This window comes from Bison bison, unplaced genomic scaffold, assembly GCF_000754665.1.
Source record: "Bison bison bison isolate TAMUID 2011002044 unplaced genomic scaffold, Bison_UMD1.0 scf7180017864324, whole genome shotgun sequence".
NCBI classification, from domain to species: domain Eukaryota; kingdom Metazoa; phylum Chordata; class Mammalia; order Artiodactyla; family Bovidae; genus Bison; species Bison bison.
In genome coordinates, this window is record NW_011494896.1 from 4,442,431 (window position 1) to 4,466,248 (window position 23,818).

The following is a 23,818-nucleotide window of genomic DNA, read 5'->3' on the forward strand; positions in this document are numbered from 1 at the left end:
ACCTGCTGCCAAATTCAGAGATGTAAAAGACCCAGGTTTGATCCCTGGGTCGGGACGATCCCCTGGAGTAGGAAATGGCAACCCACTGCAGCATTCTTGCCTGGAGAATCCTGTGGACAGAGGAGCCCGGTGGCTATAGTCCGTGGGGTCACAAAGAGTTGGACACAACTGAAACAACTTAGCACACACAACACACACACACTCAGGTCATCTAATTGTCCTCTCTACAGCAACTGTTAATCAGTAAAGCCCCTTGTCACATCATGATTTGAAATTTATATTAGTCTCTTTTTTCTGTAAGATTTGCTTGACATTTGAAGAAAAAACTCAGTAAGAGAACTTTTACATCTTTTACAGAAAGAAGGTCTGTTTCATTTGCTTGAAGGGAAGCTGGTAGATAAGAGGAAATGTAAATGAGGCATTGAAATAATAAGGACAAGCAATGGACTCAAAGATAAGATCACTAGATTGAAGCCCCTGGCAGCCAGCATTAACTCTACCTAACTGATCTTGGGCAAGTCACACCCATCTTTGGTTGCCTTAGATCAGTGTTACCCCAGTGTGTTTTAAAATATGAAAAGAATCTATAGGACTTTCCTGGTGGTGCAGTGGTTAAGAATCTGCCTGCCAATGCAGGAGACACAAGTTTGAACCCTGGTCTGGGAGGATTCCACATGCCACCAGGCTCCTAAGCATGGGCTCCGGGACACACAGGCTTCATAGCTGTGATGAAGCCCATTGCCCTAGAGCCTGTACTCCCAACAAAAAATCCACTGCCATGAGAAGCCCTGGGGCCACTGCTGGAGAGTAGCTGCTATTTGATCTGTGAAGACCCAGCACAGCCGTAAGTAAATAAGTAAAATTTAAGAAAAACATTAAAAAGAAAAGGATCTATAGTCAAATAAGTCAACTGGTATCTCACCTCTCTTGTAGATTCTCAGCAAACTTTAGCGTGTTTAGGAGTCTGTGAAGTCTTCCAGTCAAGGAACTAATTTAACTTTGATTAGTACCATAGCTTTCAAATATATTCTATTATGAAACCTTTTTTTTTTTTTAAGGAACACTTATGAGACACCTACTTTTTAGTGGAGTCACTCTGGGATGTGCTATGTGTGAGCATCTCTTATTTTTATTCCAAAATCTGCATCGTATGGTGAGAACATAAATAGATTTAGGGAGGATGAGTAGAAACAGTTTAATATTCAGAATGAGTATTAATTGTGAGGACCCAGTATCACTTTGTTTCACCCAAATATCAATAAGAAAATCATCTTGAAGACCATGCAGATATGTAGGCATTATCTGAATAATGAAAAGGACTTTAAAGCACTTGGTTTAGACCAACCTTAGATAAGAACTGAAGCTGTAACTGCCTCTGCACAGAGCTCTTTCCTCCTACCAAGACACCATTTCCTCTTTAAAAAAGATCTTTCACCCCCGGCACCTCCTGACTCCAACACTTGAGAGATGGATAGGGCAGTCATTGCTGCTCTTCTTACTTTCCGGAAGAGAAAGTTGGACCTCAAAGATGCAAACAGATTTTCAATATTATATAACGAATAAATTGCGAGATTAGATTCAGACCCAGATAGCAATTTTCTAAAACCACAGTCCTTTCAGCAGTTTACTCAACCCCTCTGGTTCTCAATCTTGGTTATGTGTTTGAATCTCATGGTAAGCTCTTGAATGCTATGCATGCCCAGGCCTCAGTCAACTCTGAATAATCAAACCAGAAATCTCTGGGTTAGGAGCCAGGCCTCATTTATATATTTTTTAAGTTTTCTAAATGAGTCTGTTAATAATGTGCAGCCAGGTTAAGAACCACAGTCCCGCCTTAACTTAATCCCATCCTATGCAGCTTTGCTGCTCAACTACTTCTCCTGAGGATGATTTCCGAGATAACTAATACTCATTCTATCTAGCTGGTTTAGCATTTTAGCAATTTCCAGTAATGGGTTGAAAGACATTTAGAAATAGTTCACCCTTCAGAATCTGTCTCCTATAGTTAGATTACATTCTGAAACACTAAGAAAAAAAAAAAGCTGGATAATTATTTCCTGGTTGTTGTTCTCATTGTTAAATCATTAAGCCGTGTCCAGCTCTTTTGTGGTCTCATGGATTGTAGCCCACCAGGTTCCTCTGTCCATGGGATTTCTCAGGCAAGTATCCTGGAGTGGGTTGCCATTTCCTTCTCCAGGGGATCATCCCAACCCAGGGATCAAACCCATGGTTTCCTGCATGAGCAGGCAGGTTCTTTACCACTGAGCCACCAGGGAAGCATTATTTCTTGGACTCCCTTTTAATTTCTCTCAAGTGCATTAAAATTACAACATAATGCAAATACAATGATATATTTTATTTAAGGGTTAAAGGGTTTAACATAAAGAGCTTTTATATAAAGGAGTAAAGCCTTCCATTATATTATTTCTTTCACTTATATTCAGTTTAATAACCCTGTTAATAAAACTTGCTCTAGTCATCATATATTGGTAGCTACTACAGAGGAGTAGTTTTAAAATTCTTTTAACATACCCCACAGTAAAACACAAAACGTTCCCTCTAGTAGATGTATATTTCTCTACTCTAAATGCATTCATATGTTGTTATGGTAACATATTATGCACATTTTAAACCATACACACACAAAAGAAAATGAAGTAGGAAATGGCACCCCATTTCAGTATTGTTTGAAAAATCCTGTGGACAGAGGAGCCTGGTGAGCTGCAGTCCTTGGGGTCGCAAGAGTCAGACATGACTTAGCTACTGGACATGCACAAAAATATAGGTGAAGATCAATGTGATAAACATTAATAAAAATGTTAATATTTCTTCCTGCACCCAGTGGATTGCCCTGGAGTCCCTATCATGCTGTTCATTTGCTGACCGCTGCCACAGAGAAAGCTGGAGTCAATCAAAACATCACTGGCACTTGCTCTCTCTGTGTCTATGGAATGAAAGGTTAAGAAATACATTAATGATTAATGGAGGAGGAAGACATGTACACTGTTGAAGCTTTGATTATGTCCCTCATAAGCCGATGTGACCCGGCGCTCATGCTTTGTCCCAGTCTTTCATTGTTACGTCCGGTGCCTGACGCACAGTGAGTGTCCAATGAAATGACCTTCATTCTTCATCCTCTCCTCTCTCAGTCAGCCCACAAATGTAAAACAGAAGCATAGCACAAATGCCTCATTCTTCCTTAAAATAGGAAATTTTTATTACTTTTCCTTTTATATGCCACATTATTTTTTCAAACTTATTTAGTGGATATTTCAATGTTTATTAACTAGCTCTATTTACACTATATCAGCTGAGGAAATACAAAGATGAAAACAATCTCATCTTTGCCCTTGAGAAGGTCAGTCTTCAAGATGGATAGAGGCACTGCAGGAGCCAGTGTTTTATAAGATTGTTTTCATAGAAAGAACCTTGAACAGGAAAAAACTGTTTCCAACATTAGGATCAACAGAAGTACCATGTCTGATTATGAAGTTTGATTGTCATTCATATGCTGCTTTATATTATATTGTCTTTTCAGGTTCATGGTATCATTTAATTCTCAAAAACAAAGTAAATCAATCAGTATTACCCTGTTTTACACAGAAGAAAATTAATATTTAGTAAACATGTTGTTGTTCAGTCCTGAGTCACATCCAACTCTTTGCAACCCCATGGATTGCAGCATGCCAGGCTTCCCTGTCCTTCACCATCTCCCGGAGTTTGCTCAGATTCATGGCCATTGAGTCAGTGATGCTATCTAAACATCTGATCCTCTGCCACCCTCTTCTCCTTTTGCCTTCAAGCTTTACCAGCATCAGAGCCTTTTCCAATGAGTCGGTTTTTCGCATCAGGTGGCCAGAGTATTGGAGCTTCGGCTTCAGCATCAGTCCTTACAGTGAATATTCATGGTTGAGTTCCTTTAGGATTGACTAGTTTGATCTCCTTGCTGTCCAAAGGACTCTTAGGAGTCTTTTCCAGCACCACAATTCAAAAGCATCAATTCTTTGGCACTCAGTTCTCTTTATGGTCCAACTCTCACATCTGTATATGACTAGAAGAAAATTAATACTCAGTAAATATATTAACTACAAAATTCATAAAACTAGAAACTGATAGCAGATCAGAGTCTACATTCAAAATTACTCTCATTATACCAGGTTGCCTTCATTTTTAAAAACACCTAGGTTTTAAATGTGGCTATTATTTCTCATAAATCTAACTAGTCACTGGGCATGATAAATCAACTTCCTTCTTTCCCATTCCAATTTTCTGTTACTCATCAGATCATATTATATGTGTTTCATAAAGAGGCTACTGCACTTAATTTCTATTCTCCCTTATTTAAGGTTTCAGTTCTTGTTCATTTTAATAATGAACCATCCATCCTTAGAGAAAAGTGAACGTCACTAATTCTCTCTGTCTTCCGTGGAATATTTTGGTATTTTTTTCCCTTTCCATCACTCGGTCATGTTCGACTCTTTGCAACCCTATGGACTATACAGTCCGTGGAATTTTCCAGGCCAGAATACTGGAGTGGGTAGCCTTTTCCTTCTCCAGGGGATCTTTCCAACCCAGGGATCAAACCCAGGTCTCCCGCATTGCAGACAGATTCATTACCAACTGAGCTATCAGGGAAGCCCTCAAAAAGTGAAAGTCACTCAGTCCTATCTGACTCTTTGCAACCTAGGCCGAAATTCTCCAGGCCAGAATACTGGAGTGGGTTGCCATTCCCTTCTTCAGGGGATCTTCCCAACCCAGGGAAGATCTGAATCCAGGTGTCCTGCACTGCAGGCGGATTCTTTACCAGCTGAGCCTGAAATTTGTACTTTTTTTTTTTTTTTTTTACAGTGTTTCTAGAGTGTCACATTTCCTTGTTCTGTGTCTTAGTGCAACTTTTATGTCGCTAATACTCCCAGTTTGTCTCACCACGTTGCTATTCCTGAATGACTATGGAAAGGTCCGTGTCTCGCCATCTGTACATGGCTCATTTCTCCTATCATACCTTCTCATGCCCCTACACCTCCCACCTTTGTACCATCACATGTGTATTTGCTACACTTATTTGAATTCCCACAACACTTGCCATCTTCCTTTCTTACAAGTCTCCGGGCACCTCTTTCTTCAGCCTCCTTTGTCAGCATCATGCTCCTGCTTCCATTTGAGAGAATGAGTCATCTCACCTCCAATCTCTCTGTCTTGGCCTCGGTCCTCTGTCCTATTGAAATACATGGCCAGGCTGCACACGTGTTCCTTCTATGTTGCACACCCCATGGAAACACTTCATTCAAATGCACATGATTTTTTTTTTCTGAAACCAGGCCAGTTGCTCAGTGTTCACCATGATAGGCAGATACTTGATACAAAAAAAAAAAAGGAAAAAGAAAAGGAAAAAAAACAATGAAAAACAATGACAAGAACACCCAGCCAATCAGTAAAATGTCCCTTCTCTGTGTGTACAATCAGCTCCAGCTGTAGGCCCTTTATCTTGAGAGTTCAGAGGATAATGCACACATATAATTAACCCAAATAAACCCACTTTCGTGAAAAACATTTTGAAGACTTCAGCACAAAAGAGCATTTTTTGGGTCCAGATCCTGTACTATTCTGAATATTTTAAAAGACCGCACAGAAGCCTCATCAACAGTACTCTAATTAAACTCATCAGTTCGCAGATGTTTACAGGAAAATGCTCAGCGAAAATTTTCACCAAGAATTCCTGTTTCCTGAGGAGAGAAATGGATGATGACAATGTACAGGAGCTAACAATAATGAGCACTTTAATGAGCCTGCCACTTTACATGGGTCAGTATATTTAAATCAGTAACCCATTTGAGGCAGTGATTCTTCTCATACCTATTTTACAGATGTCAAAACTGAGGCTAAGTAGGTCAAACAAGTTTTTCAAAGTCAGCTAGGTAGTGTCAGGACCACAACAAGTCCTGGTTTGTGTGACTCAAAAGCGTGTGCTCTTAACCACTACATTATTTTGCCAGTATCACACCGTCTTCCATGACGGAAATCAGTGTAGATCTTCCAACACTTCACAGTCACCAAAGAGAGTGTGCTGCTGCTAAGTCGTGTCAGTCGTGTCCAACTCTGTGCGACCCCATAGGTGGCAGCCCACCAGGCTCCGCCGTCCCTGGGATTCTCCAGGCAAGAACACTGGAGTGGGTTGCCATTTCCTTCTCCAATGCATGAAAGTGAAAAGTGAAAGTGAAGTCACTCAGTCGTGTCCGACTCTCAGTGATCCCATGGACTGCAGCCCACCAGGCTCCTCCGTCCATGGAATTTTCCAGGCAAGAGTACTGGAGTGGGGTGCCATTGCCTTCTCCGCTGACTGAACTACTACTATTTTAAATTACCAGTATTTCCCCCAATATCCTCTCTCTCCTCACTCCTCACTTCCAACCTCTCCTCCGCTTCTGTTTTCTGCTCTAAAGATTTTTTTCCTGGTGGTCTGAGAGTCTGTTAAGGGAGTCATTCTCAGAAAACACACTTAAAGATAACATTTTCTAGCTTGTTCCAAGGCTCAACATCAAGATGGAGGAAGTGCAATTTAATAAGTGCTGGCCACATCTCTTTTTCACTGATAATCTAATGAGCTGTGTGCTTTCTACATCCTGGGGAGAGAGACAGTGAGCCCTGTCAGAGACAGAGCTTTTGTGCCACTTGTAATCTAATCCAGTTGGTTTCTGGCCTTTAGGGTCTTTATCCATTGGCTCCTCTCTGCTTATGGCAATAAATTCTTCCCCTCTTCTCTTTTTTCAATATAGATATTTCTATGGTGCATGGTCACAGTATTCAGAGCTACCTTAGGCAACCATCTTTTAAGACAAGACAGTTCTATACATTTTAAACCATATATATGAGCATTATTTGTAAATATTCATTATCTAGGTATAAGTGGTAGTCCTTAAAAAAAAGTGATTGGTCAAACATATAAAAAGGTTTTGGAGAAACAGATATATCAAGCAACTTTCCATTTTATTTATTTTTGACTTTGTCAGTGTATTTGGCTGATGCAATATGTTGTCATCACTGGATTCAGCAAGAAGGATAATGATTGCTCAGGCTTTTATAACACTTAGGCATTCACATCGCTTCCATATGCAAACTTAGAAAGAGACTGTTCTAAAGGAAGAAAGAATAGATAATGTAAGTCCTAGGAACCAACACTCAAGGGCTGTCTCGTTTTCATCTTTCCAGCAGAACTGTAATCCAACTGATAACTTTGCCACTTGGGGGCTGTGTGACCTGTCTGTTGCTGTGTTAACCTCCAGATATTAGTTTTTCCCAGAGTAGGTCTAATTATTAATGTCTACCTCATGGAGCTATACTGGAGTGGGTAGCCATTCCCTTCTCCAGTGTATCTTCCAGACCCAGGGATCAAACCCAGGTCTCCTGCATTGCAGGCAGATTCTTTACCGTCTGAACCAGCAGGGAAGCCCCATGGAGCTATAACCAGGATAAATTACGTAACTTATGTCAAAATATACACATAGTATTTCCAAGATATATGACATACAGGTGCTAAATAAATGTTAGCTCTTATTAGTATTACTATCATTTTTGCTATTTGTCTAAAAGCTGCCATCATCAACTGTGTTTGCCATGCCTGTAGTCTCGCAACAATCCCACTCTGCATGGGTCTAGTTTTCTATCCATTCATTTCATAAACAGCTATGAAATGTGAAATTTAGTAGAATGTGAGTCTCATGGGAGCAGGGACTGTGTCCATCTGAAGGAAGCAATAGGGATGAGTGGTTAAGAGTCTCTGGAACCAAATCATCTGGCTTTGATTTTTGCCTCTACTACGATTAGGTCAATGACTTCGGGCAAGTTTTTTTAACTGCTTGGACGCATGCTTTTCTCATCTGTAAAATGAAAGTAATTACATGGCTAGTCCATAGGCTATTGAGGGATTTGATGGTGTTTATATATATAAAATGATTTCGAACAATGCCTGACATGAAATAAGGCTTTGTAAGTGTCTGCTGTAATTCTGATTATCATTCTTATTGTTTTATCACTATATCTCTAACGTGTAGAACCGTGACTGACACGTAATAGATATGTAACAAACGTTTGATCAATGAATGAACAAGTGCTAGACATTGGAAGTACAAAAAGAGTTAAGAGAATGTTACTTCTCTAGAAGAGAACAGTACAGACATTTACAACTCAATGGAGAGCTCAGGGTCTGCAGTCAGGCTCAGTTCCATTCTGTTCCAGGGCCCCTGACCTGGCTGCACCACCAAGGATTAAGTGGCATGTGGAATTTATGCAACAACATGAAGCAAAAATAAAAAGCAATGCTACAAGATGTTAAATGACTGAAGTGTTGATTAGATACTACAGAGAATATGTGGGAATCCAAGCTATTTTATTTACATTTATATTACATTGATTTGAATTCCACATCATTTCAGCAGAAACCAACTAAAGAATTGCTACATATAAAGAAAAATAGGAGTCAAGTAAGGATAACCTAGGTATTTAAAATATTGCCTCAATATTTGAAAACCATTTAAGAGAAGGTGCCTCAGAGACCCACTGTAAGCCACCGCCATGAAGGAATAATTGCACTGGTATCACAGGCTTTTCTCTCCAACAGAGAGAAGTGGCTGTTAAAGCCGACTGCAGCAAGGTACTCTTGAACTTGTTCATTTGAAAGCTCTATGTTCCAACATTAGCGCTCTTTCCTTAGAAAACAGACTCATGTTAAATGACATTTTGATGGGAACAATTTTTAAAGTGAGAAAAGCCAAGCCTGGTGAAGCTGTGGGAAGACAGGGCTCTGATATATCTGCAGTATAAGAGGAAACTGGCTCATGTTTCCATAGGGCACTTTGGAAATAGGTACCAGAGGCCTTGGGATTCCCTGGTGGCTCAGACAGTAAAGTATCCACCTGTAATGCAAGAGACCTGGGTTCGATCCCTGAGTTGGGAAGATCCCCTGGAGGAGGACATGGCAACCCACTCCAGTATTCTTGCCTGGAGAATCTCCATGGACAAAGGAGTCTGGTGGGCTACAGTCCATGGGGTCACAAAGAGTCAGACATGACTGAGCAGCTAAGCATGCACCAGAGGCTTTATCATATTCATTTAATTTGGTCCAGTGTTCATTTGTATGATTTATCCTGAAGACATCATCAGAGTGGTGCACAAATATAGAAAACAGTTTATTGCAACACCATTTGAAATAAACTAAATGTGCTTTAGGGATTAGTTAAATCATTATGTTAAGGCACAGTGATTTATAGGAAACAAAACTCATCTTGTTGAGATACATACATGATAGAGGCTAATGGTCGCTTAAAGTTGAAAAGCACATTCCAAAGCAATGTGTGTAATATGGTCACAATCATTCAAAGATATATATCCATATAGGGAGATTATGGATAATTTTTATTTTTATCTGTTGTTTTCATTTTCTTCCATGAATGTATATTGCTTTTGTAATCAGTCACTATAGCATAAGAAAGACATTTGACCTCTTTGTTCCATTTTCCACAAGAGTATTCTGATTTCTAATATAATATATTGCTTCCTCATAGGAAAAGGCAGAAACAGCCTTATTTTTTAGTATCTGTACCTTACCCACTTTGGCTAATGCCATTAATCTATCTGTTCTGTCAAAGTATAATATAGATACTGGACTGTAATAATTATGATTTATTCTTTGCTTAAGCTCATAATTTTGTATATCTTCTTGCCTGGATAGTTCTGGCTAATCACCTGCATAGATTTGGCTCTAACAATGAATTTTTCCCACTTTCAGGTAAACAACTACAGTTTAGAAGAAGTAACACATGAGGAGGCAGTAGCAATATTGAAGAACACATCAGACGTAGTTTATCTAAAAGTTGGCAAACCCACCACCATTTATATGACTGATCCTTATGGTCCACCTGATATTACGCACTGTAAGTACCATGCTTAGAGTCATCTTTGAACAGCAGGCCGGGTTTTCAAAATTGGAATTCTATAAAACTTGGCAAGATCTTCTGCTTGTTTAGCCTGTGGAAATACCGCAGAGGGATCTTGTACTTCATTTGCCTTGGGGGTCTTAGTGATGAGTTGGCAGGTTCGCCATTACAGAAAGGCTTAATAATGTATGTTATAGACAGTGTGATTACAACAACATAAGAGCAACATTGTTTTTTTTAACTGAAGTATAGTTTACATACCATGTATTAATTTCTGCTGTACAGCAAAATGATTCAGTTATTCATATATATATATATATATGTTCTTTTTCATATTCTTTTCCATTATGGTTTACCACAAAATATTGAATATAATTCCCTGTGCTATACAGTGGAATCTTGTTGCTTGTCCATTCTATATTTAATAGTTTGCATCTGCTAATCCCAGACTCCCAGTCTATCCTTCCCTAACCCGCACTTTCCCTTGTCAACCACAAGTCTCTTCTCTATGTGTGTGCGTCTATTTCTATTTCATTGATAAGTTCATATCTTCAGTTCCCCGTATAAATGATGTCATGTGGTATTTGTCTTTCTTTTTCTGATTTAACTTCACTTTGTATGGTAATCTCTAGGTGCATCCTGGGTGCTGCAAATGGCATTATTTCATTCTTTTTCATGGCTGAGTAGTATTCCAAGGGGCGACACATTTTTAAAAAATTTTGATTTAGAGTAACCATTTCTGGAAGCTTAATTGCAGCTTTACAATGTTGGATTCGTTTCTGCTGCACAGCAAAGCAGATCAACTATACGTACACACATACCCACTCTTTCAGATTCCCTTCCCGGTTAGGTCACCACAGAGCACTGAGTAGAGTTTCCTATGCTATACCGTAGGTTTTCATTAGTTTTCATAGGTTATTCATTTTTAATTGAAGGATAATTGCTTAACAGGGTTGTGTTGGTTTCTGCCAAACATCAGCATGAATCAGCCATAGGTGCAGCTGTGTCCCCTCCCTCTTGAACCTCCCTCCCGCTTCCCACCCCATGCCACCTCTCTAGGTTGTTAGAGCCCCAGTTTGAATTCCCTAAGTCATACAGCAAATTCCCATTGGCTATCAGTTTTGCATATGCTAATATAAATTTCCATGTTCCATCAACCCCACCCGCCCCTTCCTTCCCCCCATCTCCGTGTCCATAAGTCTGTTCTCTATGTCTGTGTCTCCATTGCTGCCAAGGGCCAGCACATTTTTAAAGGCTATTTCTCAAGCCCCTAAAGCACAATAGCTCTCCTGCCATAGTAGTCTCTCTCCCTAGTTCAAATCTATATAGTAACAGAGTGGAAAAGGAGGAGACGCAAAATAAACTGGGAGAGCACTGTTCTTCTTCCTGGGGAAGAGGATCTTGCCCTCAAATGGTGAAATCACGCTCCTTAATCACCATCCTTATAGTCCTAACCTTTTTCAGAATTTGATATATTGGCAAGAAAGCCAGATAAAATTTTCAGTCACTAAGACAGTGGAGATGGGCTGGAGGTGGGGGCTTCTTGAGCAACAACTAACAATGAGATGTTGTGCTCAGTTCTCACAATGTCCATTTCTACATAAGCCCCATGGTTTCCCCTCTTCCTAATAGGTCAACAAGAAGATTCTCTCTCTGGGGACTAGATTTGGAAGCAATTCATTTTTCTGATGTGAGTTAAAGGGACAGTTTTGGCAGCATCAGTAAAAGTGCTCATTCTGAAATCTTGAGCAACCAGTTGTGAGATTGAGAACTCAGAATGTCTTCAGGTCCTGTTATTAATTAGTAACTCTTAAGCAAGTCGTTTAACCTCTTTAGATTTGGATGTTTCTCTTGAGGGAAATTTAAATGTTGAATGATTTTGTTACCTGCCCATTACATCGGCTATTGGTTTTCTTAATGATTGTCAAATGACTTCCCTCAGAATATGTCTTTTTGTCAAGCAAGCAGTAAGGTGAGATCAGCCTTACCTTAGGATATTAAAGAGTTTTAACTTTCAGAGTTTTTCAAGCCAAATAAAGAAAAACCAGTCTTCAGGCTCTGTGAGCTTCTTCTTGATGGGCATATAGGACATTTCTTCTTTCTGTCAGAAGAAAAAAGGAGAAAACAAAATTTGCTATTCAATTCAAGAAATATATAGAGTAATTTCAGTACATGTAAAATACCTTATAAGGTAATATGTGAGATCCACAGGAGATACAGTCCTGGCCTTCATTGAAAGGAAGGTTAATTCAGGTACATAAGTAACAGCAGTATTTGGCAAACTGAGAGGGGATGTACATGCCATGAGAGAGGTAAAAAGAAATGTCCTTTGGGCACTCAGAGGAAAAGGATATCTCCTGTCTTTGGAAGACCAGAAAAATCTTTATGCAGAAGGTAGCATTTGAATTGTTTCTTGGAAAAATGGATAAGATTTCAGTATCAGAGATGGGAGAAGAGACAGAAGTTTTAGGTAGCTGGTAAAGTGGAGCAAAACTACAGATATTAGGAAGAACAGGGTTTATTTAGGGACCATAGGAGATGTGTAAGAGGGGATACCAAAATGAGTCAGTCTTCCAAGAATAATAAAAGGGAAAGTTTATATTCAGTACAATAGTAGCAATGGAGAGTGTGTAAGCAAGAGAACATCATGATCAGACCTGCATTTCTCAGTGTATAAAATGGATCTGGGGAGAGAGCAGGGACAGGAGATCCAGTTAGCTTTTTAGTCACCCAAAAGGGGGGTGAATTAGGGTGGAGGAACTGAAAAGAAAGGCCAGAGTTCTTAGCTTTTCTGGGATGGGAGAATAGTGTATTTAGGGATTAAAGTCTTATACAGTAACTTGCTCCAAGAGCCTTCTGCTCTTGATGGTTTGATATTAACTATGTGAAAAGAATGTGAGCCCTGCAATTAGAAAGCTAACATTTTTATTTCAATAGAACATTAATCATTGTTCTGAAAAATGTGAGTGCAGGATCTTTCCTCCCGTTTTTCTTTTTTTTTCTTCCCGTTTTTCTCTTCACCTAATTATATGAACTGGGCTTACAGATAAAACTGTTATTACATCTTTCCAATCCTAAAGGTCACCATGTGCTTGTACATATTAAATGCAAACAAACAGAAACTCCCATCTCTTGAAGGATCACAGAATTCTTAGCATGCAGCACAGCCTTTCTATTTTTAACAGGACTGTAACATGACACATTGAATCACCCACATAACAGATTTCTTTTTTTTTTTTTTTCACTCCTTAGCTTATTCTCCACCGATGGAAAACCATCTTCTCTCTGGCAACAATGGCACTTTAGAATATAAAACCTCCCTGCCGCCCATCTCTCCAGGAAGGTACTCACCAATTCCAAAGCACATGCTTGTTGAAGACGATTATACAAGGTCAGATATGTTTGTTGGTTAATTGGGTTTGCGACCTTTACCAGGAAAGAATTGCATTTTCCTAACATGGCAGCTGTTGCTTCTCAGCTCTATTCAAGCTTATTATAGTCTCACCTGAAGTGGAAACCTGCCAAGACTTACAAGCAATGTAATTGTCCTCTGTTGGAAGCAAAACCACAAATCCTTCGTGGAGAAATTGTAATGTACACACATCCATCACTTGGCAATTTATAGGACTTTCTGATATCTAACACCATTGAGGTTTACAGCTATTATTATTATGTAGGTATTATTACTCAAAGAGAGAAAGTGGTGCTGAGGTTCAAAAAGAAGGAAGTAGCATACCAGTGTTACGTATCTGGTAAGTAGAAGAGTCAGAACTAAAAAACTGTTTGGTTGCTTGTTTTTGTTCTAAATTTCATGTTGTGGCCACCACTGGCCACACACAATTCAATGAACTTGGGGAGTCAGTCAATCCTCCCTTGAGTACAGTATCTGCAGGTAGAAAGGAAAGGAGTGAAATTAACTCCAAATGGTTTGAATTTAATATATCTCATTAATTTCCAAGGGGAACAAGATAGGATTTTAGGGCAGAGCAAGAGAACCACATGGCTTACCCCACAAAATAAAACTAAATTTAGCTGGCATGCCTCTGAAAAAGTCAGATCTGATGCTTTACAGAAGACCAGCTCAGTTTACTTCATGGTCCAGTCAGGATTCAATAAATTTTGGGTGATGAACGAATGAATGAATGTGTGTATGAATAATAGGAAATGTACATTTTTTTCTTTTTTAAGTGTTTTTGTTCTAAAGTAATGTGTGCTCATTGCATTTGGTGAGGTAATGCAAAGATGTTCAAGAAACAAAAAGCTCTCTCAAACCCACTGAGCTTCCCAGTGTGGCATTGTGGCCTGAACCTTTCATATCTTGCCTGCTGCTGCTAAGTCGCTTCAGTCGTGTCCGACTCTGTGTGACCCCGTAGACAGCAGCCCACCAGGCTCCCCCACCCCTGGGATTCTCCAGGTGAGAACACTGGAGTGGATTGCCATTTCCTTCTCCAATGCATGAAAGTGAAACATGAAGGTGAAGTCGCTCAGTCGTGTCTGACTCTTAGTGACCCCATGGACTGCAGCCCACCAGGCTCCTCCGTCCATGGGATTTTCCAGGCAAGAGTGCTGGAGCGGGGTGCCATCCCTTCTCCGACCTTGCCTGATGTCATACAAATGTGCAAAGCACACTCAGGTGTAGGTGGAGTCTGACATTGTTTTTAACAAAATAAGTTTGTATTTTACACATAGCTCTGCAACTTGTTTTTTTTCCTTTGAGAAATACTTTTACCCAAAATGAGTTTGCCTGTAGAAATATACACTTTTTTCCCTGAAAGTGTTTGTGTGTAAAAGCGATAGAGATGGATCCTTTAGTTTTGTATGCTGCCTGTCTCCTGAAGTCATTTGTCAGCCCTTAAAAAAATTGAGGAGACTTCCTGCTGCTTAACTTTCCTCTCTGGTGCCTGTGTATGCTTTGGTCTTTTCATTCCTTTGCCATTTCCTTTTAAATGATTAAGCATTTTCCATTTATTTTGCAATTTCAGGTTTGCTGAAGTAGCTTGTTACATCTTTAGCCAAGGAATGGAATGTTTAGATGCTGCAAATGTACATCTGTGGTTTAAATCAAATATAAACCTCTTCCTATGCTGAAACGTCTAATCTCTATGCTCTTAATTAAAATGAGGGATGCCGCAAAGATAATCCTCATGGTTCTTTAAAGATTGTATAAATACAGGCACCTTTATTCACCAGAACAATAATCTATTTGCTCTCATCCTATCGCTAATATTTGATAGGATTTTAATTTGAAAATGCCATTTATCTTTCTAGGCCCCATAGTGAATTAAAATTTATTAAACCCCATTTATAATCCAGGCCCTTTGCTTGCTCATTTACTTAAACTATCCTTTTAATCCTCTCTGAAACACTGAAAGAAGGACTGTCATCCCCATTTTAGAGATGCAGAAATTGAAGCTCAAAGAGGTTAGGGAACTTGCTTGGGGTCATACAGCTTTTAAGTAGGAAAACTGGGTGCCTTGCCAGCTTTAAAGTTCTGGCTAGGAGGAAACATGTTAACTTTCTCCTTATTTTAAAAATGAAAAGCAGGTTGTGTAAAACTGTTTTCATCATAGAAATATGTGGCTCGAAAGAGACCGGAGAGACAGTCAAGAATCCACCTGCATGCCGGAGACCAGGATTCAGTCCCTGGGTCAGGAAGATCCCCTGGAGAAGGGAATGGCTACCCACTCAAGTATTCTTGCCTGGAGAATTCCATGGACAGAGGAGCCTGGCAAGCTGCAATTTATTGGGTCACAAAGACTGAGTGACTCACGACTGAGTGACTAACACACACACACAGTCGTTATAATATTCAATCTACCAATTCACATGGAATATTTTAGATGGTATGAGAGAAAGAGATTTCATTTTTTCTACAGTGATATACCCTGGTATCTTACTTCTTGCCTGCCTCCTCCTTTGTTCTCTGGCAGGACAATCACATAGCTTACGTAAAATCTTCTGAATAGCTGGTGCCTGCAAAACTGGTGAAATAAATTTTATCACTTCGCACACACCCACACCCCTCCCCCACGTCCTCACCACGGCTGTCTGTTCTCACAGGTACTCTGTGATGGAAGGCATTGCCACAGGTCTCAGGGGTAAATATTTTCTCAGAGGCATATTCATTACCTTATTCATGAATATTCATTGACCACTTCCCACTAGACAGTGAGCACTGCAGTAGGGATGCAAAAAGAAATAAGAAACAACATCTCTAAGAACTATCAGATTGGGATGAAAATATATATGAGGATCCCCCAATACCTATTCCCTGATCATGCAGACCCCCTCTGTGAAGTTTTCCATAAAGCCTATATTCATTTTTTTTAATCCTGAGATTTTGGTCAAAATTCCCTTCCTTTGTGGTAATCAATGGCAGTTATTTATCCTTACCTAGAAAATGAAACGTTGGCAACTTGGTGTCAGTCCTCATTTTTTAAATGGAAAATTTCTATAAAATCCCAAAGTGTGGGAACTACTAACAAAAATAAACAAAATTAGATCAGTTCAATGGAGTGCTCTTGTGTGGCCTCCAGCACCTGAGCTGGCACTCAGTTAATATTTATAAATGAGTTTTTTGAGTTGTCCGTGAACGCCACACAGGAACAGCCTGTGACATCAAATGAAGTTTTAAAGAGGAGATAACTTGGGTTTGAGGTTGAAAAAAATGTGTAGACTCTCTTCATCAGAGAGTCAAAGGATTAGGAAGGGCATTCATGGTAGGGGGTAGTGCACACATACTCAAAGGAAGAATGTAAAATAAAATGAATATATCTGTTATAGTTTGAATACAAGACTCTGAAGGAAAACTACCTACCTTTAAATTATCTTCATGGTTCTATCCTTTCATTCGCAACCTAGTCATAAGATTAGAAATATATAGAATAGTAAAAACAAAAAGATTACTACTATGCGCCATTAAGTGCTTTAATATACTTTATTACCCCTATATTGTGTATATAATATCCTATTCTTGATTTAGGCAGGTAACAAAAAATGAGTTTAAGTAATTTTCTCATGCCATACAGCTATCAAATAGCAGAATCAACCTTTGAGTTCGTGTCTGTGTTTAAAGTACTCATTCCCACGCCCCCACCCACTATCTCATACAGTTTTTTCCTAGGGGAAAAATGTTGAGTAAAGAGGATTATGCTTCTGTTAGGAGAATGGTCCTACCACTTACCACCTAGATAACCCTGAACAAGTCTTTTAATGTCCTAAGTCTTGATTTTCTCATCTGTAAATTTGTTAAAATTATTACTCTCCTAAGGCACTATAGTGGCTTACCTTTGTGGCCAGTTTTTATTTTCCTAAAATAGTAAATCAAGAGAATTAATCTTTAATGGTGTAACTTGGGCTGATAGGAAAACAGTTCTGTGAAATGGGAACCTTCCAACTATCTATATAATTATATCAAATTGGCAGTCTTTTGTTCCAGATGTTCATAATATCTTTATCTGTTGTGAGAAGTATTTTCAATCTTGCTGATTTATATTCACTTTTGCTGGAGAAATATAATAGGGTTTATAAAAAGAATTTTGATTAGAAGTATGCTATAATGACATACCTGGATTTTTTTTTTTAACCTCTTTTACTGTTTCAGGATATGTGTACCTGAGTAAGCTGAGAAATTTTGTTTTTCCGTTGATGTAGAGAAAGGAAGCCTAAACAAAAAAGCCTTGGATAAAATTCTCTTAGTAGAAACCCTGCTGAGTCCCTTATAAATCAAAATTATTGTTATGTAAATACTCTGGTCTTCAATTTTTGGAAAATAAAGCTATTACAATGATGCTGAGATGGTTTTTTGGCTCATAGAATTATAGACTATCAGAGTTGGAAGGGCCATAAATGAATATAGAGTCTAATCTTTCTCCATTTGGTGGGCAAGAAACACAAAGTCTAACAAAATTTGTTGGCTATCTGTAAGTCCCACAACTTGTAAGTTACAGAATCAAATTTAGAACCCTTATCTTTGAATGCCCAGTTCAGTGTTCATTCTGTTTCTCTAAGCTGATGGTCCTTTTTTTATGATAGAGTAAGAAGGTAACAATTACAAAAAGATATAATCAATCAGTGGTTACTTATGAGCAGTGCCAACTTTGTGCATTACCTACAACTACAGATCCCCTCTCTATTGAGCCAAGTCTTCTCTGTCACCCAGAAGAGATGCCAATCACACACCATCACCATCTGGCCAAGTAATCTCAGGATATACAAGCAAATCATTGATACTAAAATGAAACCAAAAGACTTGGGGATACAAAGTAAAGCTGCCCTTTCAAAATAAGTGTATTTAATCTCCCAAGTTATGAATGTGATAAATACCATTATGAAAACGGGACCTTAAGTTAGCTGTGAGTGATATATTTCCCACTTTTAGAAACCCAGCTCACCTGGCTCTGAACTTACTGTACCCTGATGTTTTTCCAACTGGCTCTGTAATGTTTACCCACATAATTTGGTTGATCAAAAAGCAAAAGTTACAAAAGATACAAGCAGCTCATACAACTCAATACCAGAAAAACAAACAACCCAGTCAAAAAGTGGGAAAAAGACCTAAACATATTTCTCCAAGAAGACATACAGATGGCTAGCAAACACATGAAAAGATGCTAAACATCACTCACTATTAGAGAAATGCAAATCAAAACTACAATGAAGTATCACCTCACACCAGTCAGAACGGCCATCATCAAAAAGTCTAGAAACAATAAATACTGGAGAGGGTGTGGAGAAAAGGGAACACTCTTGCACTGTTAGTAGGAATGTAAATTGATACAGCCACTATGGAAGACGGTATGAAGATTCCTTAAAACACCAGGAATAAAACCATCATGAAAGTGAAAGTTACTCAGTCATGTCTGACTCTCTGAGACCCCATGGACTTTACAGTCCATGGAATTCTCCAGGCCAGAATACTGGAGTGGGTAGCCTTTCCCTTCTCCAGGGGATCTTCCCAACCCCGGAATTGAATTGGGGTCTCCTGCATTGCAGGCGGATTCTTTACCAACTGAGCTATTAGGGAAGCCCATATGACCCAGCTATCCCACTCCTAGGTATGTACCCTGAGGAAACCAAAATTGAAAAAGACACATGTATCCCATTGTTCATTGCTGCACTATTTACAATAGCTAGAACATGGAAGCAACCTAGATGTCCATTGACAGATGAATGGATAAAAGATGTTGTGGTGCATATACACACTGGAATATTACTCAGCCATAAAAAGGAATGTATTTGAGTCAGTTCTAGTGAGTGGATGAACCTAGAGCCTATTATACACAGCGAAGTGAGTCAGAAAGAGAAACATAAATATCGTATTCTAACACATATATACAGTATCTGGAAAAATGGTACAGAAGAATTTATTTACAGGGCAGCAGTGGAGAAACAGACATAGAGAACAGACTTATGGACATGAGGAGAGGGGAGGAGAAGGTGAGATGTGTGGAAAGAGTAACATGGAAACTTACATCACTATATGTAAAATAGATAGCCAATGGGAATTTGCTGTATGGCTCAGGAAACTCAGACAAGGGCTCTGTACCAACCCAGAGAGGTGGGATGGGGAGGGAGATGGGAGGGAGGTTCCAAAGGGAGGGAATATATGTATACCTGTGGCTGATTCATGTTGAGGTTTGACAGAAGACAACAAAGCTCTGCAAAGCAATTATCCTTCAATTAAAAAATAATTTTTTTAAAAGCAAAAGTTACTATACCCCAATACAAAATAGATTTTTTTAAGGCTAAGTCTAAATAAAATCACAAGAAAGATTTCTTATCTCCAGAAACTTTCAAAGACCACTCCAAATTGTGCTCTGATGTTCACAGTTTGACTCCTTTATTACTAAATAGATATGAACCCATCAATCTAGAGTCTGCCTCCATCCATTCTTCTTAAATTACTAAACAGTAGTTTATTGGACATAGTATCGAAAATGTATTCTACTTCTTTTCTCTTTCTCCCAATCATTCATTCATTTACTCATTCAGTGAATATTCAAGCTTCTCCATGTGTACTGAATAGGAGATATATAAATAAATAAGTACCGTGGCCCACTAGGCTTCCTGTCTGTGGGATTTTCCAGGCAAGAACGCTGGAGTAGGTTGCCATTTCCTTCTCCAGGGAGTCTTCCTGACCCAGGATTTAAGCCAGGTCTCTGCATTGCAGGCAGATTCTTTACCATTTGAGCCACCAGGGAAGCCCAAATAAGTGCTAAAAAGAAAATAAAATGTATGTGCCTAGACAGCGTTTGGGGAAGATAGCAATATTAAGGAGGATAACCATGGAATGTCTCTCTGAGGAAACAGCATATGAGCTGAGACCTGAATGAAAAAAGACAAAAAAGGCGGGCGGGAGTGAGAAAAAGATCAGGGAAAGAGAATTCCAGGAAGAGGAAACAGCAAAGCCAAAGGCAGGAATGAGTTTTGTGTATTCCAGGAATAGAAGCAAGCCAAGCCTGCCTTGAAGGAGACGAGCTAATGGAAACATGGCAGCAAATTAGATCGGAGGAGTCAGGAGCCCGATGATGTAGGATTTTGTATGGAATAATGAAGAAGTGTAGGTTGCATTTTAAGTGCATTGAGCGTAGGAGAAGGCAATGGCAACCCACTCCAGAACTCTTGCCTGGAAAATCCCATGGATGGAGGAGTCTGGTAGGCTGCAATCCATGGGGTCGCTAGGAGTCGGACTCGACTGAGCGACTTCACTTTCATTTTTCACTTTCATGCATTGGAGAAGGAAATGGCAACCCACTCCAGTGTCCTTGCCTGGAGAATCCCAGGGGCAGGGGAGCCTGGTGGGCTGCCATCTATGGGGTCGCACAGAGTCGGACATGACTGAAGCGACTTAGCAGCAGCAGCAGCAGCAGGGAGAAATAACCAGGAGAATGAAATTACCTAGTTCATGTTTTATTTAAAATAAAAGAAAACAAAAACACACCTCTGACTAGTATGTGGAGAAGGACCACTGAAGAAACAAGGGAGAAATTATGACAGCTAGGGCTGGGAGGACAGGCAGCAATGGAGGAGAAGAGGGGAGGAGGAATCTGAGCCAGATTTTAGAGATGGGTTTAACAGCCATGATCCAGGGAGCGGGCAGTCCTGCTTGAGTCAGGCTAATTTACTGCTGGTCATTTGTACACTGTTGTCTGCCGTGGAGAACGCTTTCAGGAATGGCCAGAAGTGCTTGCCAGTGTTGTTAACTTTGTTTTCCCCCTTAGTGTTTATCAATCAGAACTGGTTAGAGGCTAAATCATTGTTTCTCAAATATTTGTACCTGCATGCCCTTAGGCCTTGAGAAGGGAATTTGTACTCCTTGAGGTAGAACATGAAGCTTTCTGTGCAAGCATGAAACACACAAATCTTGCTGCTGCTAAGTCACTTCAGTCATGTCCGACTCTGTGCCACCCCATAGATGGCAGCCCACCAGGCTCCACCGTCCCTGGGGTTCTCCAGGCAAAAACACTGGAGTAGGTTGCCATAGATGTTGTCATAAAAACAGGAGAGAGATCCTTGTTGCTTTAGTGTGAAAATATTTTGATTACAAATTTGAGTATTTTTTTTCCAAAGTCTTAAAGTAAAATTTACACATCAGAAAGGTCTTCTGGATATAATAAGTCCCTGGCAAAGACTACAAACCCCAAGATATGGATGAGCACCCAAGTTTAAGAAGCACTGAACATATTTACACAAGCATGTCAGTTATTAAATCTGTATTATAGAAGCAGCCTCTTAATCATGTCTCAAGGTTTATGGTCTCCATTAGAGACAGGTTCTCAAGGGATCAGACAACACTTTCCTTCAGCATGAAGTCAGGTCCTATTCTAGCCTCTCTTTTTAACTTATATTTAATGATTTGAAGCCATTTCTGAATGAACCAGGAAGTTCTTTCAACACAGGAAAGAAATCTTTTCTTATATGCCTTTATCCAAGTATAGGAGAAAAGAACTGGGTGTTCCCTTGGCAGACAGCTGTGCCTGGTCAGAGTCAGGACCTGGGGGACAGAGTGTTGCGGCGGGTGCACCCTGGAGCCACCCTCCTTAGCATCCTGTCTTGACCTCCTCCCAGCTGTATGACCTTGGACAAGTTGTGTAACTGACCTCTGCCTCAGTTTTCTCATGGATGAAAGGAACAGACTAACACTTCCCTAACACCTGACAAACTAACACCTGACCTGCCTCTTGAGAAACCTATACGCAGGTCAGGAAGCAACAGTTAGAACTGGACATGGAACAACAGACTGCTCCCAAATAGGAAAAGGATTACGTCAAGGCTGTATATTGTCACCCTGCTTATTTAACTTCTATGCAGAGTACATTGCTGAGGTCCAGCCCCAGCTGATCCAGGGAGTTCGAAGCGGGGATGGCGTCGGCGAGGATCAGGATACAATAGCTTCAATTATATATTAATTAGAGATGTAAAGAGTAATAGGATGAGGATAGCTCAGTAGGAAAATTCAGTGGAGAAAAGAGGCTGAGTAGCTTGGTTTATGCGGGAAACCAATAAAACTTCAAGACAAGAAGCTTGCACCACTTACGTAGGCCGCAGGCGTCCTTCCGTTCTCCTGAAGGAGAGGAGACACTGAGGCCTCCCCGGTCGGATCTTAGAAGCCCAGGCATAATTAGTAAGCATGGCGGGCTCCGCGCTCCAGATGGAAACTCAGCCAGAGTTCAAGAGAGAGAGAATGACATGGGGAGACCATTATTTCGAGAAACTGATCCCAATTCTTTATTTTCCATGGTCTACTTTTATACACTGAGATGTTATGCAAAAGTCACGTGGGGTCAGCAGTCCTGACTTATCAAAGTCAGGTGCTTCATACAACTGTATACAGAGGTCTTGGGGGTGTTACATCATCTTCTGGCCAGGGGGCCTGCTGACAATTTATGACCCTCTCCTTGTGACAGTGGTCAGTCAACCAGGACACTTATTTCTCCAGGGGTGATTACTCTTAAAAAAGACTCCACCTTCTGAAGGTACCAGATAAAGTTACATTCCTATAGGGTGAGGGTGTAGTGGGTTTTAATTAAGGAAAGAATTTACTTAGCCTAAGGTCTAATGTGATTAATATCAAAGGTTAATACTTATTTCTTCTATATATTCATTAATATAATGTATATATTAATATATATTATATATATTATATTCATTAATAAATATATGTAAGGGCAGGGGATGTGGAGACTTAGCAACAAACATTGGCTCAACAAATGAAAAACCCTTCACCAATACAATTTCTAATCAGCCCACTATACTTATACTAATGGTTTTCTAACTTTTCTAAGGAACCTGTTTTTAGCAGGTTTAAAGCATCTCGTGCCTATCACGGTTGGGAGGCTGTGAGCAATCACATGTGGCCGGACAAGCCTGTCAGGCAGGCTAGAGAACCTTCAGAGGAGTTTTTAGGTTAAAACACTCTTGTCACGCCCAGGAGTTTTTATTAACTGGAGGTCTAAGTTAACTCCTTCTCCGAAAGAGGTGGTGGGGGACAGCCCCCCGTAAAGTCAGAGATGTAGGTGAGAGCACAAAGTAGTAAAGTAGGCAGGCTCTGGTTATGGGGGTAGATGCTCAAGAATTTCCAGGGGGATTCCTGAGGCTCGATCCCACCTTTGAGTATGTCGAGCCTCCTTCCTCATGACCTTTGCCATGGGTGGAGGTCCTCACACCGGCTCCCAACAGTACATCATGAGAAACCCTGGGCTGGAAGAAGCACAAGCTGGAATCAAGATTGCCAGGAGAAATATCAATAACCTCAGATATGCAGGTGACACCACCCTTATGGCAGAAAGTGAAGAGGAACTCAAAAGCCTCTTGATGAAAGTGAAAGTGGAGAGTGAAAAAGTTGGCTTAAAGCTCAACATTCAGAAAACGAAGATCATGGCATCTAG

General features: G+C 40.0%; 1 protein-coding gene across 3 annotated transcripts in view; it reads left to right on the top strand.

Moving 5' to 3' along the window:
* Positions 1 to 23,818, top strand: part of DLG2 (discs, large homolog 2 (Drosophila)) — a 2,340,373-nt gene that overhangs the window by 1,722,875 nt on the left and 593,680 nt on the right. For all 3 annotated transcript variants that reach the window (XM_010853191.1, XM_010853193.1, XM_010853192.1), the window contains 2 exons: positions 9,782 to 9,926; positions 13,182 to 13,320. In XM_010853191.1, the coding sequence (XP_010851493.1) occupies positions 9,782 to 9,926; positions 13,182 to 13,320 (284 nt within the window). The remainder of the gene's footprint in view (positions 1 to 9,781; positions 9,927 to 13,181; positions 13,321 to 23,818) is intronic.